The following is a 14,269-nucleotide window of genomic DNA, read 5'->3' as shown; positions in this document are numbered from 1 at the left end:
AGTACAATCTGAAGCAAAGAAAAATCAAGGAAAAAGGTTTTGTTTCTTAATTGTGTAAGGGAAGTGAAGCATGGGATGCCTCTTCCCCCTTGTAAATTTAGCTTGCTGTGGACTTTTAATACATTAGTTGTTTTAAAATGACTGTAAACTACCTTACAGGCTGTAAAAAAAAAAAAAAAGATTTAGTAAGGTGTTGGCTGCCAATTTACTTAATTTAGTTTGCTAGATTTTTGATGTTTTCATTTTCTCTATAACTCAATTACTTCCACTATAACACTGAGGATTTCCAAGTCAGTGTTTAAATTTCTGAGGCAAGGTTGAGTTTTACAGAGTGAAATGATGCAGGTGAGAATTCTCAAAGTGTGTGTTAGATGTGAGGGGAGATGTTATAGATGATTTAAATTGAAAGAGAAAGAACTAAAACAATGTAACAAAAAGACCTTTTGTTTATTGTAGAAGTGAAGAAAAAAGTGAGAAAAATTTTTCATCTGTCTGAGTAATGGTGGAGCTGTGTGCAAAAACAAGATCTTAATGAGGGTGTATATAAAATATATTAGCTAATACATGGTATAGTTCTGCCTCATTGCCAAAATGTGATCATATATTGAAAATTATTTTCTGTGGCCAAGTCTGAGCTGTTCTGCTTAATCTTGGGTAATGACCAGTGCATATTAGCTGGAAGGGATGGCATAAGGAAACTGGATATGTGTTACAAGTCAGGACTCACATTTTAAATGTCATAACTTGTTCTTATGAATTAATAATACAGGGTTAAGCATTCAGTGTTTGTAACATTCTGTAATGTTAAATACCCTGTAGTACATGCATTGACACTAGAATGTGTACCTTTGCACATCTGTAATCTTTGTAAATGATAATGAAATGTTCACTGAGGCTAGATTAGAGGTTGTACAGTATACATATACATTATAATAATGCTTGGGTGATGGTGTTCTACATAATGGATAAATTATTGTTGATCTGATGCTCCTTGACACAATGCAATTGTTTTTGTTTGAATCCTTCAGTTGCGGCAGGTTCTGGAACACTTGTCTCAGCAGAGTGAAAGCCAGTATCTTAAAATCTTGACAAGTCTTGCTGAAGTTGCTACAACAAATGGTCACAAATTGCTCAGGTAAGTGTGAGGTCACAAGTTGATAAACTATGCCACAGTTAGTGCCACTTAATAGTTTTAATAGTTCAAACTATCTGATGCTCAGCACATGCTGGAGTAGATGGATCTCAAATCTGATTTATATGATAATGTCTGTTTAGATCACTGTCTTCACAAAGACTTCAAGAGAAAAAGTTGGTCCTTGTATAGCTGCTGGTATCTAGAAGCTTGAGTTGCAGAGAAGTGTATTTTTTGTTTGGTTATTTTGGCTATGTCAGTCCTAGGAAGGGAAACTTTTCAGACAACTGTCTTCCCTTCCACAATTTTACTTTTTTACATTCTTCTTTAGTATGCTTGAGGAGAGTTTTGTTACTTCAGACACCTGTCTCATGTTTGCTGGCTCTGGTTGCCTTACATGGCTACTAATATATATGAGATTAAAAATTTCGTCTATCAGTGTGCTGTCTCAGCAGCAGTAGCCTGAGGAGATGCATGACACAGGCAAGCATATTTATCTGGTATGCTTTCTTAGTTTTTGTGGCATCTGTTTGAGTTTGTGCAAAACACTGTCTGCAATTTGTTGGAGCATCTTACTCTTTTCAACATCCAACAGATTTTGGTGTAACCTTTATGCTTTCCTAGAAAATCTTTACTGAAAGAGTCAAGGGTCTGAAAGCATGAGTGAAGTTCCTTATTAACATGTTTTAGATGGCATTTTTGTAAAGAGAGCTTTGAAAGTGTTCTGTAATGAGAGAAACCTGTCAGCATAGGTTGTAGAGGATTATGACTTGGGAAGCTTTTTTTTTTCACTGGGGCTGGGGTCTGAGGAGCCCATCAGTGAGATGGAAAATAAGTAGTATATTCTTACTCCTAAATACTTTATTTTTCTTCCCCATTAATCATGTTCAATTTAAATGGAGCTTCTAGATAGCAGGTCAGAACTCCTGGATGATTGTAGGAAATTCATTACACCATTAATAAATCTTCTTCTGGTGGCTGTTCACTTTGATGAATTAATGTAAAGGTCTGAATCCATTTAAACTTGGGGGTTAAAGTGTGTAGACATTAGTGGAATTTTGTTGCTGCAAAAATAACTTTCTGAAGAATTTCTGCTGTTGCAGTGTGTATCAGCTTAACTTGTAACACATTCCTTTTTGTCTCCAGACTTCCTTAGAGCCAATAGATCTACCACAAATAAACTGTGGTAAGGTGTAAAACCATAGTGCAGGAAAGGGTTTCAAACTTGCTCTGTATAGGGACATTATTGGAAGTTGTGGTAGCTGGATGACATCATAGAGGTAGTATTTTGTTGTTTAGATTTGATTTGTTACTATTACTGCTCTTCTGATTAGAGCAATGCTCCCTCAGTGTGGCTGTAGAAACAGTAGCTCTGTGCCTCTACTGTCTCTGAGTTTGAGCCTCTGTGTGCTCCTGTATGACTGGGTATGGGTGGGCTGGTGGAGGCTGAAGACAGGATCAAAGGGTTGCATTGCAATGGCTGAGAACTCAGTTCCAGACATGCCAGTACTTGGAGTGTCCTATGGACTCTTACTGGCCAGCTTCTCTTTGGTACTTTGTAATACAGAAATGTGATAGCAAAAGAAAACAATTCCAAGACAGCTTCACAGATGCAGTTTTGAAAAAACTGTGTCTCTTTTCTCTCCAGTTTGGTTTCCTGGCAGAAGCAGTGAATTACTACTTCAAGAAATATTTCTCAGTTGTTTTTTTATAAAAACAATGGGGATTAACATAGTACTTGGTAGTACTGTGAGCATGGGCCTCTTTCCTCTCTCTCCTTCTTCCAACAAATGTGTAAAATGTACTTTGTACTTGAAAACCTCCAATAGTGATATTCTTGCATGGCTGAACTTGATATAATCTCTATTATTATTATTTCCTGGGTACTAACCCACAACCAGTTGCTTTTGGATTTGTCTATTGTTTAGTTCAAAATTATCTAAAATTGTCTCTTGTAATGCTTCTAGCAAGTATCCAGGAGTGCCACTAAATTTTTTCCTGAAGACTTTGGCCTTGAGTACAAGCAAAGACCCTGTTTTACTTAGCATTATCTTCACCAAGTATTCCCTTTTTCCAAGAAAATAATTGACATGTGACATGATTTGGTCTTGCTGGTGCAGGTTAGGACTAGATGAATGTTTACAAATGTGCCAGTAGAAGTTTCAGTAAACTATCAAAAGCCCTCTAAGGTTTTTTCTACATGTGTGGGTCCTTATCCTGGGCACCAGGAAATTTCACCAGGAAAACACTGCTGCTAAGACATGATAAACCTCACTTGAAATGTTAGAAGGTTTTATTTTTTTTCCTCTTTTCAATAGTTAACTTCTTGGGTTAGCTTAGCTTCTTTTATTCATAGATTCTTTTGGTATATAAGCAAAGATTTTACAAATGCTAGCTTTTAGCTGTGATGTGAGCTTCTGGTAACACAATTGTAGACTGTCAGTCAGGGGATTTTCTTTACCTTTAACTTAACATTCTTACTGTAGCACTGTTCGCTTTCTCTGTTCCTTTCTTAAATTGATTTACTGAATACTTACCAGGTTAAAGTATAAATTGTCACAAGAAAGTTGTGCTTTGTATGGTAGTTTGGTAGAATTCTTAGTACATTGCTTTTAAAAGGTAACTCACAGTCATTGAAATGTAGTGCTGAAAACAAATAGGTATTTTGCTGATGACATTGGGTGAATGAGATCATAATAAAGCTATGCTAGCTGTTACAACTATGTTTCAGCTTTGTGTATTAACAGATTTAATTTCAAGAGAGGTCTACAGCACCATATAAGATGTCAATTTTCTGGTGTTTACTGATCTGTCTGGGAAGCATGCTTTTAAGTTGCAAGTACTTTAAGGATAGAACTGAGTATGTGCTCACTTCTATAGTATTTATAAGTTAGTAGGTTTTGATAGAAAAATAATTAATTTCTTGTAGTTTGTTATGCATTCAAAACAGAAGAATTCTTACTTCTTGGGGTTTAAGAAAACCTAGTTGAGTTTGGTGGAGAATGCTCTGCTTGTGCATAAAGTAATGAATATCTCATATTTTGCACTGTTGGTACAGAGTTCAATGTTTGCTGGTTCAATTAAGGAGACATAAAACTTTTAGTGTATTTGTTGGATAAATAAATCACATAGTAGTGGTTTTGTTTAGTATCTTTTAAATTACATTTTTCTTGAATAGAAAAGTGGCATCCTTACCATCCTGATCCCTTGTCTGGTTGAGGTAGCTAATGGGCATCTAGAATAATAGCTGGTGAGGGTGGGCTGTGGCAGCATATCTGATCAGTCAGTAGGCTTTTACTGTTGGATGCTTTCTTTTCTGGGTTGAGAAACATTTTCATCTGGATATCCCAATTTGCTTCATGCACTGAGATCCTTAGGAAGTTGGATTTCCTCCCAGGGGTTCATAAGAAGTGCATTAAAAAAAAGGAAGTATTTTGAAAGATCTGAAATTTGCTGTTCTTACTTCTAGTTAAAGTTACCTCTACATGTTAGTAAAATCATAATGCTTACATTTGACTTCTGGGGCTGGTGCAGGAAATAAAAGTTAGAATTTTCTAAGGTTTGAAGCTTAGGGTTTTTTTGCAGCATATGTATCAGACCCTGCCTGACATTGCTTGCTCCTTATTATACTAAATTGTTTCATCTAGGAAAAGAAACTTAAACATGCCATTTTTTTCCCCCAGCTTGTCAAGTAATTATGAAGCTCAAATGAAGAGTCTCTTAAGGATCGTGAGGATATTTTGCCATGTCTTTCGCATTGGCCCATCCTCTCCCAGTAATGGAAATGACATGGGCTACAATGGAAATAAAACTCCAAGAAGTCAGGTGTTCAAGGTCAGAAAAGTATATGATGTTGTTAGGAAGATAGACGTTAAAGAGATGAATTTCACAAAGCATGCATTCATTAATCAGACATCTCATGAACAGGAAGTAAGTTTGGTTGATGTTCCCTTTTTAAGTTAAACCTACCTCCTTCTCCTGTATTTTTTTTTCCCACTGAATTAATTAATTTAGCCACTGATGCACATCTCATGTTATGATTTCTGTTTATTTCTTATTTAATAGATTGTTTGTTAGGTGTTGAAGGTTTAGCTACCCAGATAACCTTGGTAAATTTTGTTTTTACTTCTGTTAAGAGTATAGTAATATCAAAATATAGTGATATTAATATAATAGATTATATTAATGTAATTTCAAAATGGTAGTTGGAGATACACAGATGGACTGCTGATCAGTAAGCTTTATCCAGCTTCACAAGACAAATGGAAACAATTGAATTCTTGATCTGTTTGTTGTTCTCACTGTGATCATGAAATCTTTTCCCCAGTTGTTCTTGGTTTTTCTTATTACGTGCTTTGAAACATATCAGCTCACTACTACCCTTGCAAAGTTACTGATTTATTGCTGCTTTCAAACACATGATTTGGTAGTGGCCATTTAGAGGCTTAGTTCCTGAAGGTGTTTGGTACTTTTATGTTTGTTTATTAATGAATCTCTCTGTAGAAAGTCAAAGATTGCCTTTTTGTAAAGATGCCCCAGTTTCCTGTGTGCCACTCAGTCTTCATTGGATATACAACAGCCATATTTTTCACAGCACCTAATAAAAAAGAACTGCAGGGTAATTTTTCTTATCCCATCTTACTCCATACTCTTACACAGCACAGCTCATACCAAGAAATTTAGATGCCAGTAATTGAGGATTTTTCTTTCTTTTACATTTCTTCCACTGTGTTGTGAAAACAGTATTTTGAAATTGCTGCAATTATTTGATGATATATGTTCATCAGGTTACTTCTAAGGGGTTTTAAGACAGAGCTATATTGATAAGATTGTGGAAGATGATACTCTTTATTCCTGTTTATTCAGTGAAGTATCTGAGTTTTTGTTTAAATTTCTTCTCTTGGAAGGAAGAAAAGGAGTAGACTGTTAAAAAACGTGCAAGCACAAGTGTTTGTTCTTCTGGTAGCACAATAGTTTTAAGAACAAATTGATTTATATAATGAATATAAAACTAGTACTTGAGTCTGAACAAAATGTAATGAGTCTGTACAAAATGTAATGCATTGTACAGTGTGCAGTGTAATAATTATCCTTTGGAATTGTTCATCAAAATAGGGCAATAATGTGGGTTTAACCAGAATTCTGTTTTTAAAAAACAAAATAGTATCTGTTTTGTTTTTTAAAAGCTGTACTCAAATCACAAGAATTATTTTATTAAAGGTAGCACTTTCTAACAGTTTTCATGACAATTGTTCCAAGAATACCACATTAAATAACAAGCAGATGTTAAACACACTTCATACAAGAATTGTCTCCAGTAAGATATTCTGCTACCTAGCCCAAAAAGGAAAAAAGGGAGGTTTCCTGCTTTTCAACTCTACATAATTTCAGAAGTCAGTATGAAATAAACAAAAACATTCAACTGCAATTTGCAAAGGAAGTGGTATATCAGTAAAATCACTTATCTGCATGTCCAAATTGCTTCATATGATAAAAGAATTTTCTTAAGTTACTGTGCATTTAAGTCTTGTGCAGTGGACTTATATTAAACAACTGCCCCACTTGTCCCAGAAAATATCAGTAATTCTTTCACACTTGTGTGAAAACAACATGTATGTTTTTAGTAAATAAGTAAAATGTATACTACTGTTCCATTACGTAACAAAACAAAAATTTCAGGATGTTTTAAAAATTATTATTGCAATTATTGTAATTTATATAGAAGTCTTATGAGTGAGGCAACCCTGCAATAGGGTCACTGTTGTGTCCATGGTATTTTAAAGGTTGATTTAAATTTCAAACTCAGAAATATAAAAGTGCTGAAGAGAACTTAATTTTGTTTGGGAATGGGCACACAAGTCTGGCATTGCTAAGTTTATCTACAGTTGTGGTTGGTTTAGTCTGTTCTTCCCTGAGTTTAGAGTAGTCTGGATAGTAGGAGATTAGATATAGTGCTGAGTGAATTGGATGACTTTCAGTTTTCTCTTAGTGCTACCTTTCCTTCTGCTTTTTTGGCCTTTCTTTGAAAATGTGCTTTTGATGGTCTTTTTCACCTTCTGGGAGGAGATAAAAAAGACTTGACTTTTTGTAATGCTTCATTAAATTTTTCTGTATAAATGTACTGATTGAACCTATTTTGAAGAGTTGTCACTGTAATGTAGCTGGGAAGGGATTAAAAATGTGAATATTCTTGATCTGAGCCTACAGGGGAATGTTATTTCTTGATGAGGTCAAGAAAATCACAGGGCTGTCTGTGCTTTCGTGGAATTCCCTCTATGGGATTCAGCATATCCAGATGTTTTAAAGTGGAAGCACTAGCTAATGATAACACATTCTCATACTGATCCTGAAAGATACAAAAGAATCATTGAATTTTGTCTCCCAAGCCTGAAACAAGCTGCTAACTCAAATGAGATCTTCCCAGTGAGAAACTCTGAGTAGTAATTCTTACCAGGTTTATGCTTGTTACTTTTCCACGTATGGCTCTTCCAATTGCTGTTCAGTGTGATCGCATTAGCGAAACTTGCTGCAAAATTTCTCTGTAATTGAACAAGGTTGGGAAGTGCTTAATGTTTTTTCCTTGTTTCAGATACTGTTCTTTTCTAGAATTGAGGTAACTTCTCTGCTGTGACAAAGTCACTTCATGGATTAGTGATCTCCTGCACCCTGTGTCTTAAAAAGCTATCTGACATCTGCCAAAAGATTTTGCTTCAGTCTTGCAGTTTGAATATGGATTTGGTTACTGGTCTTGCTTTCTAGATGAGTAAAGAGGAAGGCATTGCATAGGTAAATTCTTGCATTTGGGAGGTAAGGTGTGCAGCTGTAAAAGCTTGGTACTCCATCAGACTTAGCTATATAATTCTAGAGAAACTTTTCTTCACTGTGAAATATGACAACTGTAGTTTAAGTGGAGGTCTTTGTTTAATGTGAGGTTCATGGTAAGAATTAACTGAAGAATGCTGACTAGTAGCTTGAAAAAAACATTGCTAGTGGTTTGATTGAATAGGTCATATGCCACTTGAAAAGGTCAGTCATGGATGACAACATGAAACGCTGACAGTCATGGGTATAGAGGTGATGGGCACTATTTAGAAGTGTTTTATATCCTGAAGTTGGACTAAAAAGAAAGAATATGAAATGTTTAAGCTGCTGTGCTTGACTAGACTTTTAAATGAGTTTATGATCAGAAGCTGTGAAGAACTAGCTTTGGAAAAACAAATTGGGTGGAGAAGTTCTGAAAGGTATGCTAAATCTGTTGGAAATAAAAGATGAAACACAAGATAGTGGGGGAATATGGTGTCTGGCAAGCTAAACATTGACAAGTTTGAGGGAAAAAAACCTAGATTTTAGTATTCTAGTAAATAACTACCTAGTTTCTCCTGAGTTATGGGGTGAGAGTACATCTGCATTTTAATTCTTCTGTGTATTCAAGTAATCCTATTTGCCATTAGAAAGTTTCTTTATGTTATGTTTTGTGGTAAAAGCCTGGCAGATGGGTCTTGGGAGGAGGATAACTTGATCCTTTATGGCAGACATTTATGCAGAAAATGCTACCTGTGCTGCAGGTATTCAGATCACCATCTAGAGAAATGTGTGGTCACTAGGAGCACAAGCATTAAGTGAGTCACATACAAAGTACTCAGCAAAGCCTACCAGTATTAGTGATCAGGCTGGCTTCCCCCCACACTTCTATTGGGAAAAAATGGAAGCATAGTGGTAAATTTTTAAATTGTAAATTTCAGCAGAATCTTTTAATACAGAGCTCTTATGAGAAGTTATTTATTATGTATTGAGAGCATGTCAACTATGAGGTGCAACTGACAGTGCTCCAGATATGGATGCTCCAGGTACAGATGCTGTGAGCAGCTCTTTATTTTCAAAAGCAACCTGAGAATATGAGAACATAACTCTCAGTGTTTGCTAAGTCTTTGAATGTTTTCACTGAAGAAAAACCTTGATGCAGCAGTAACATATGGAAAAAGTAATCCATATAGAAGTTCACTCTTACTTTTGGAATGCTATGAAGTACTTGAGTCAATTACCTCGCTGTAGGATTCATATCCCTGTGGTCACTACACTGTGGGCTTGTGAAACACCATTAAGGGGCCCTTGTGGATTTTATTATGCTCATGAGAAAGCAACAGGTCTTATCCCTGTTATCCCTACTTAACCTCTGTAGTAGGCCTGCAACTCAGAGTAAATGTGTAATGGGCGAATTGTACAGGATTTCAATTATATTGGGGTTTAGCAGGTGGTAGTAAAAAAAGCATGTCTTTGTTAAAGTAAAAATAATATGTATAGCCTTATAATTTGATATGGAATTCTGCCAATATTGTTTCTATTTAGTAAAGCTAGATGTTAGTGACCCTTACTCTGAATCATCTGAGGTACTATCAAAATGAGCTGTATGAGCTCACATTGTGCATAAAGCACATTCTTACTAGACATGAACCTGAATCTGTGTGGTGTTCATGGATTTCCTCCATCTTCTTGGTAGAGGAAGCTCCTTTGACCCGGTTTTTCCTAAAGAACTGACACTCTCTTACTCTAGAAACTGTGTGTTCCTGTTTCCCTGCTTGGCTGCAGTGGTTAGGCAATAGTGTCCTGTGTGAAGCCAAACTTTGTGATATAGTTCTTCTGTAGTTCTTTCTAAATGAGTTTTTCTTTCTTCTATCTTCTGCTTGATTTTTCTTCTATATGAAATTTTCTCTTTGTGCTGTTTGGCTACAAGTGCAGAACTTTTTATGAGTATTTGCCTCTTATCTCTAACATGACCTCTAAAGGATCATTTAAAGCTTTAAAATGTGCATGATATTTATTTTCCTTAAGAGGATTATCACATTATTAATATTATCTGATGTCAGCATGTTTCTTTTTGTCTGTTTTTTCATGTGTTTATTGCAGCCGCTGGAACTGCTCTGGCATTCTCTGGATGAATGGCTTGTTCTGATAGCCACAGAGCTGATGAAAAACAAAAGGGACTCTGCCAACATTACTTCTATTTTATTGAAGCAAAAAGGACCAGATCACCAAGATGCTACTTCTGCGCCTTCTTTTGCCACTGCAGGAGCTGAGGGAAGGAAAGAGCTGTCCACTGATGCTGTTGAGTTAAAAACATATGATGTTGCTGGGAAGCAGGAAGCTTGTGCTGATTGTCAGGATGTTATCTCCATGACAGCAAACAGGCTAAGTGCTGTCATTCAGGCCTTCTATATGTGCTGCTCCTGTCAGATGCCTCAGGGGTAAGGAGACAATTCATTTTTCTTACCCAAACTATTACCATTTTAAAATCATACATACATTCTTGGAAAAATGTTGATACTGACCACATTGTATTAGTGACAGTCAAGGCTTTGCTGTTTAGTGCTTTCACTAGTTCAGTTATTTGAATGTTTTTTTTTTTTTTTTAATGGTTCTAAAGGCACTGCAAGTTTTCTATAGTGCTGCTGTCTATGAATGTAGCTGCACTGGGGCACTTTTTGTTTTGAATGTCTAATGGCTCTTGGTAATCATGTAGTATACTTGTAGATAGTAGGATTTTGATATTTTGAAGCTTAGCTGTATTTGCTGAATATTTGCTGAATTAACCCTGAATTTAATGTGATTATCCAACAAGAAGAGCTATAAGCTCAGAAAAAAAAAAAGGGTTATCTTTGTGTATGAAAATGATGGCTGGGGCAAAACTTACTTGCCTATATGATATATAACAAGGAGAGTTCAGTCTCAAAGTAATGCTCACTTGGAATCCTGTCCCAGGTTGACAAACACGTAGTTTTGTGTGGAACATGCAGTTCAGCTTAGGTAAGCCTAACATCATTGAGGTCTGGTTTAAAAAGGAAACAAGTGCGACCACTTGTAACTGAGGTCCTAGTCCAAGATTGTTATGGATTATATTTATGACTTTTATGGATTATATTTATGACTAGAAGATTAGGCAAGTATGATGGTATTACAAGCTCCCTGAGGAATCTGGAAGCAAGGGTCCTACTACATGTCAACTCTTGATTATTCCTAATCACAATAAGGGTTTTTCTTTCTCTGCCAAACTGAGTTGAATAAAAACTTTCAAATTGGCCAGTAATATTTGTTTATTTATTTATTATTGGGGCATAGTTCTCTGTGGATGTTCTGGAAGATGATTGGTTATTGACATTTTTGCCTTTTCTATTAGTTCGTTATGAGATCTTAATGCTGTTGAATATTTAGTTTCATGATGACTAATTAAACAGCATCGGTTTCTATTTGTGTAGTATTTATTTTAAAAAAACCCAACAATTTATGTAATTCAAATTAGTTTCGATTGCACTAACCAAAAACATCTTATGATTTTTGAACAGGATGACATCACCTCGTTTTATAGAATTTGTTTGTAAACACGATGATGTCCTTAAGTGTTTTGTTAACCGGTAAGCTTCAACAAATATGGACCTTGTAGTCCACCCCTCTGTTCCTCCCCAGCAATAATTCATTTTTTTCTTCTTGCTGAGATGTATTTTTAGATTGTTGCTGTGATATATGAACAATATGCAGTTTAATGGTCTTGCTGAACTCAACAGTGTAGATTAATGATTCAGAGCTCAGACGTAAATGAACTCTTCTGCATATTTAAGTGATCTATTTGTAAGATTTGTGAACAAACTCTATTTCACAGAGCAACAGAATAATTTGATGAATGGATTCTTTCCTTATATTTGTTCCAAATAAGGCCTTCCCTTTTAAGGTCGATGAAAACTTTGATTCTTCCTCAAATGTGTGATGACTTAAGGGAGTCTAAACCCTCTTTGTACAGTTGGCTGTTTCCAGAGTTTCTCTGGGACTGACAGGTTTATAACCTTCCTTCTGTGTGGGGAGCTGCTTCTAATCCTCCCATGTTTAAGAGATGAGGTAGTATAAGTTGTTTGGGAACAAGAGTTAGAAAAAAGTGATAAAATAGAAGAATCTCATTAAACTTGTCTATACGGTTAATTGCATTGTTTCTTTATGTAGGCTTTTTGCATGGTGAAGCATTATTATTAAATCTCTAACAGGTTTCTAACCTATTTTTCTTTCAGAAATCCCAAAATAATTTTTGATCACTTTCATTTTCTTCTGGAGTGTCCTGAACTAATGTCCAGATTTATGCACATCATAAAAGCTCAGGTAAATGTCAGGAGGTGCTTAGTTACAACTTCTGTGAATATACAAAGCATTTTTAAAAAAAAAAAAATATTTAAAGAATTTCCATTTGGGAAGGAGGAAAGAACTAAACATGGCCTCCAGTGCTTCTGAATCTCTAATGTGGAAAGATCATATTAAACAGACATGGCAGCCTGATTTCTGTATTCATAACTCTCTAAAATACATGGGTGAGTCCATTTGAGATAACCAATGCTGGATGTGTCTTACAAGTCCAACTTTCAGTTCAAGAGTGAAATTTCTCTTTGTAAATCTACTTGTGCACATCTAATAGATTGAACTTTAAAATGCTTTACTTTCCCCTAAATGACTTTTATTTTGAGACAAACCAGAGGATAAATACATCACTATTACTTGATTTGGTTGTAGTTAGTGGTGGCTCCTTTAATGAAACACCATGTTGTCTTGTTGTCTGTTCCAAGAGCTTTATTTCCTAAGATGTGAACCATACTGTGCTTTTATTTTTAAAGATAAATTGCTTTTATTAATGCAGTTTCATTTTTGGGACATGGTGTAGGCGTATTGTTTATTCAGTCTTTCATTTAAATGTGTGTTTGTGAAACTCAGTACCTATGAGTAATGTGGAGACCCCGAGAACTGATTTCCTGTTTGTTAGATCAACTCATGTACCTGCTGTGAATTGCAGGGGATGAGAAAGGCCATACTTGTGTCATATCTGTCTCAAAAGAGTTGCAAAATGTCAATATAAACACTGAGTCAAACAACTTAGAAACTTCTCACCTAGGAATTGCTTTGTAAGGTTTCTGGTGCCTCTGGGCTGTTTTATATTGCCAGTGAACCTTACTGCAAATAGGGCTGGTTCATATCACTTGTGCTTCTGTGCTCAGCTGTGGTTGATTATCAGTAGTTTTACAGAAGCCAGTGACTTATTTCTTATCTAAGTTCCTTCATGCTCTCCCCTAACCTGTAAGGAGTTTTGTGCTATTTTTCTCTTCTGTGGAAAACTTAAATAGCTATTTCTGGATAGCTGGTGGTCCAGTCTTTCTGCAAGCACTCAAGTGCACATCCAGTCCTTTCTTCTTCCCAAAATACTGTATAGCATGCTGGGGTGACTCTGTACATCTCAAAAATTAATTGAGAACTATGCATAACCGTTTGCTTAGGGGAGAGGAATTATTCAGGGGAATGCATGTGTGTAATATGGTTTGCACCTTGTTTTGTAGCCATTTAAAGATCGCTGTGAATGGTTCTATGAACATCTGCACGCCGGGCAGCCGGATTCAGACATGGTGCACAGGCCTGTCAATGAAAATGACATACTTTTGGTTCACAGAGGTATTGTGTTCTAAATGGAATTAGTGTGTCTTTGAAAGGTGATGAATGAAAATGAAAAAATTAATTGGTATTTTGTATTTAGATTCTATTTTTAGGAGTAGCTGTGAAGTTGTGTCTAAAGCAAACTGTGCAAAATTAAAGCAGGGGATTGCTGTGAGATTTCATGGAGAAGAAGGAATGGTGGGTAAAAGTGCATGGAACTTTTATGTTTTTATGGCATTTTCATATGGAAATATTAACTCTCATTCACAAGTGTGGTTTTGAGCTAAAGCCTACTTTAAAATTACTTAAAAAGAAATGTGTTACTCAGCATAACTATTGAGTGAAAGTTTTGTGTACTAATATGATTTATTCTCTTGACATGCAGGGACAGGGTGTGGTGCGTGAATGGTTTGATATCTTATCCAGTGAAATAGTTAACCCAGATTATGCCTTATTTACCCAGTCAGCTGATGGTATGTCTCTGCCCTTTTTTTTTTTTCTTTTCTTTCCTAAGTTTAGGGTGTCATTTTTTATAAAAGCATTTCTATAATCCAAAAAATCTGTGTAGAGGCACAGATTATTTCATGAAACCTAAAAGGAGAGGTTCAGGTCTGCCTGTTTGAAGTAGTCTTCTCCAAGGAGGCCTGGACTGAACTGTCTCCTGCCTGCTGGAGACATATGAGA

General features: G+C 35.8%; 1 protein-coding gene across 3 annotated transcripts in view; it reads left to right on the top strand.

The window, feature by feature from the left end:
* HACE1 (HECT domain and ankyrin repeat containing E3 ubiquitin protein ligase 1) overlaps nucleotides 1-14,269 on the top strand; it is a 48,705-nt gene that overhangs the window by 16,611 nt on the left and 17,825 nt on the right. For 2 of the 3 annotated variants that reach the window (XM_071446545.1, XM_071446535.1), the window contains 8 exons: nucleotides 1,029-1,135; nucleotides 4,816-5,062; nucleotides 10,037-10,374; nucleotides 11,470-11,538; nucleotides 12,184-12,271; nucleotides 13,492-13,603; nucleotides 13,686-13,783; nucleotides 13,971-14,058. In XM_071446545.1, the coding sequence (XP_071302646.1) occupies nucleotides 1,029-1,135; nucleotides 4,816-5,062; nucleotides 10,037-10,374; nucleotides 11,470-11,538; nucleotides 12,184-12,271; nucleotides 13,492-13,603; nucleotides 13,686-13,783; nucleotides 13,971-14,058 (1,147 nt within the window). The remainder of the gene's footprint in view (nucleotides 1-1,028; nucleotides 1,136-4,815; nucleotides 5,063-10,036; nucleotides 10,375-11,469; nucleotides 11,539-12,183; nucleotides 12,272-13,491; nucleotides 13,604-13,685; nucleotides 13,784-13,970; nucleotides 14,059-14,269) is intronic. The other variant, XM_071446530.1, reaches the window with a different exon arrangement.

Source organism: Agelaius tricolor, unplaced genomic scaffold, assembly GCF_023055355.1.
Source record: "Agelaius tricolor isolate 1412-34295 unplaced genomic scaffold, bAgeTri1.0.p SCAF_1, whole genome shotgun sequence".
Taxonomy (NCBI): domain Eukaryota; kingdom Metazoa; phylum Chordata; class Aves; order Passeriformes; family Icteridae; genus Agelaius; species Agelaius tricolor.
This window is presented reverse-complemented; position numbering and strand designations above follow the sequence as displayed.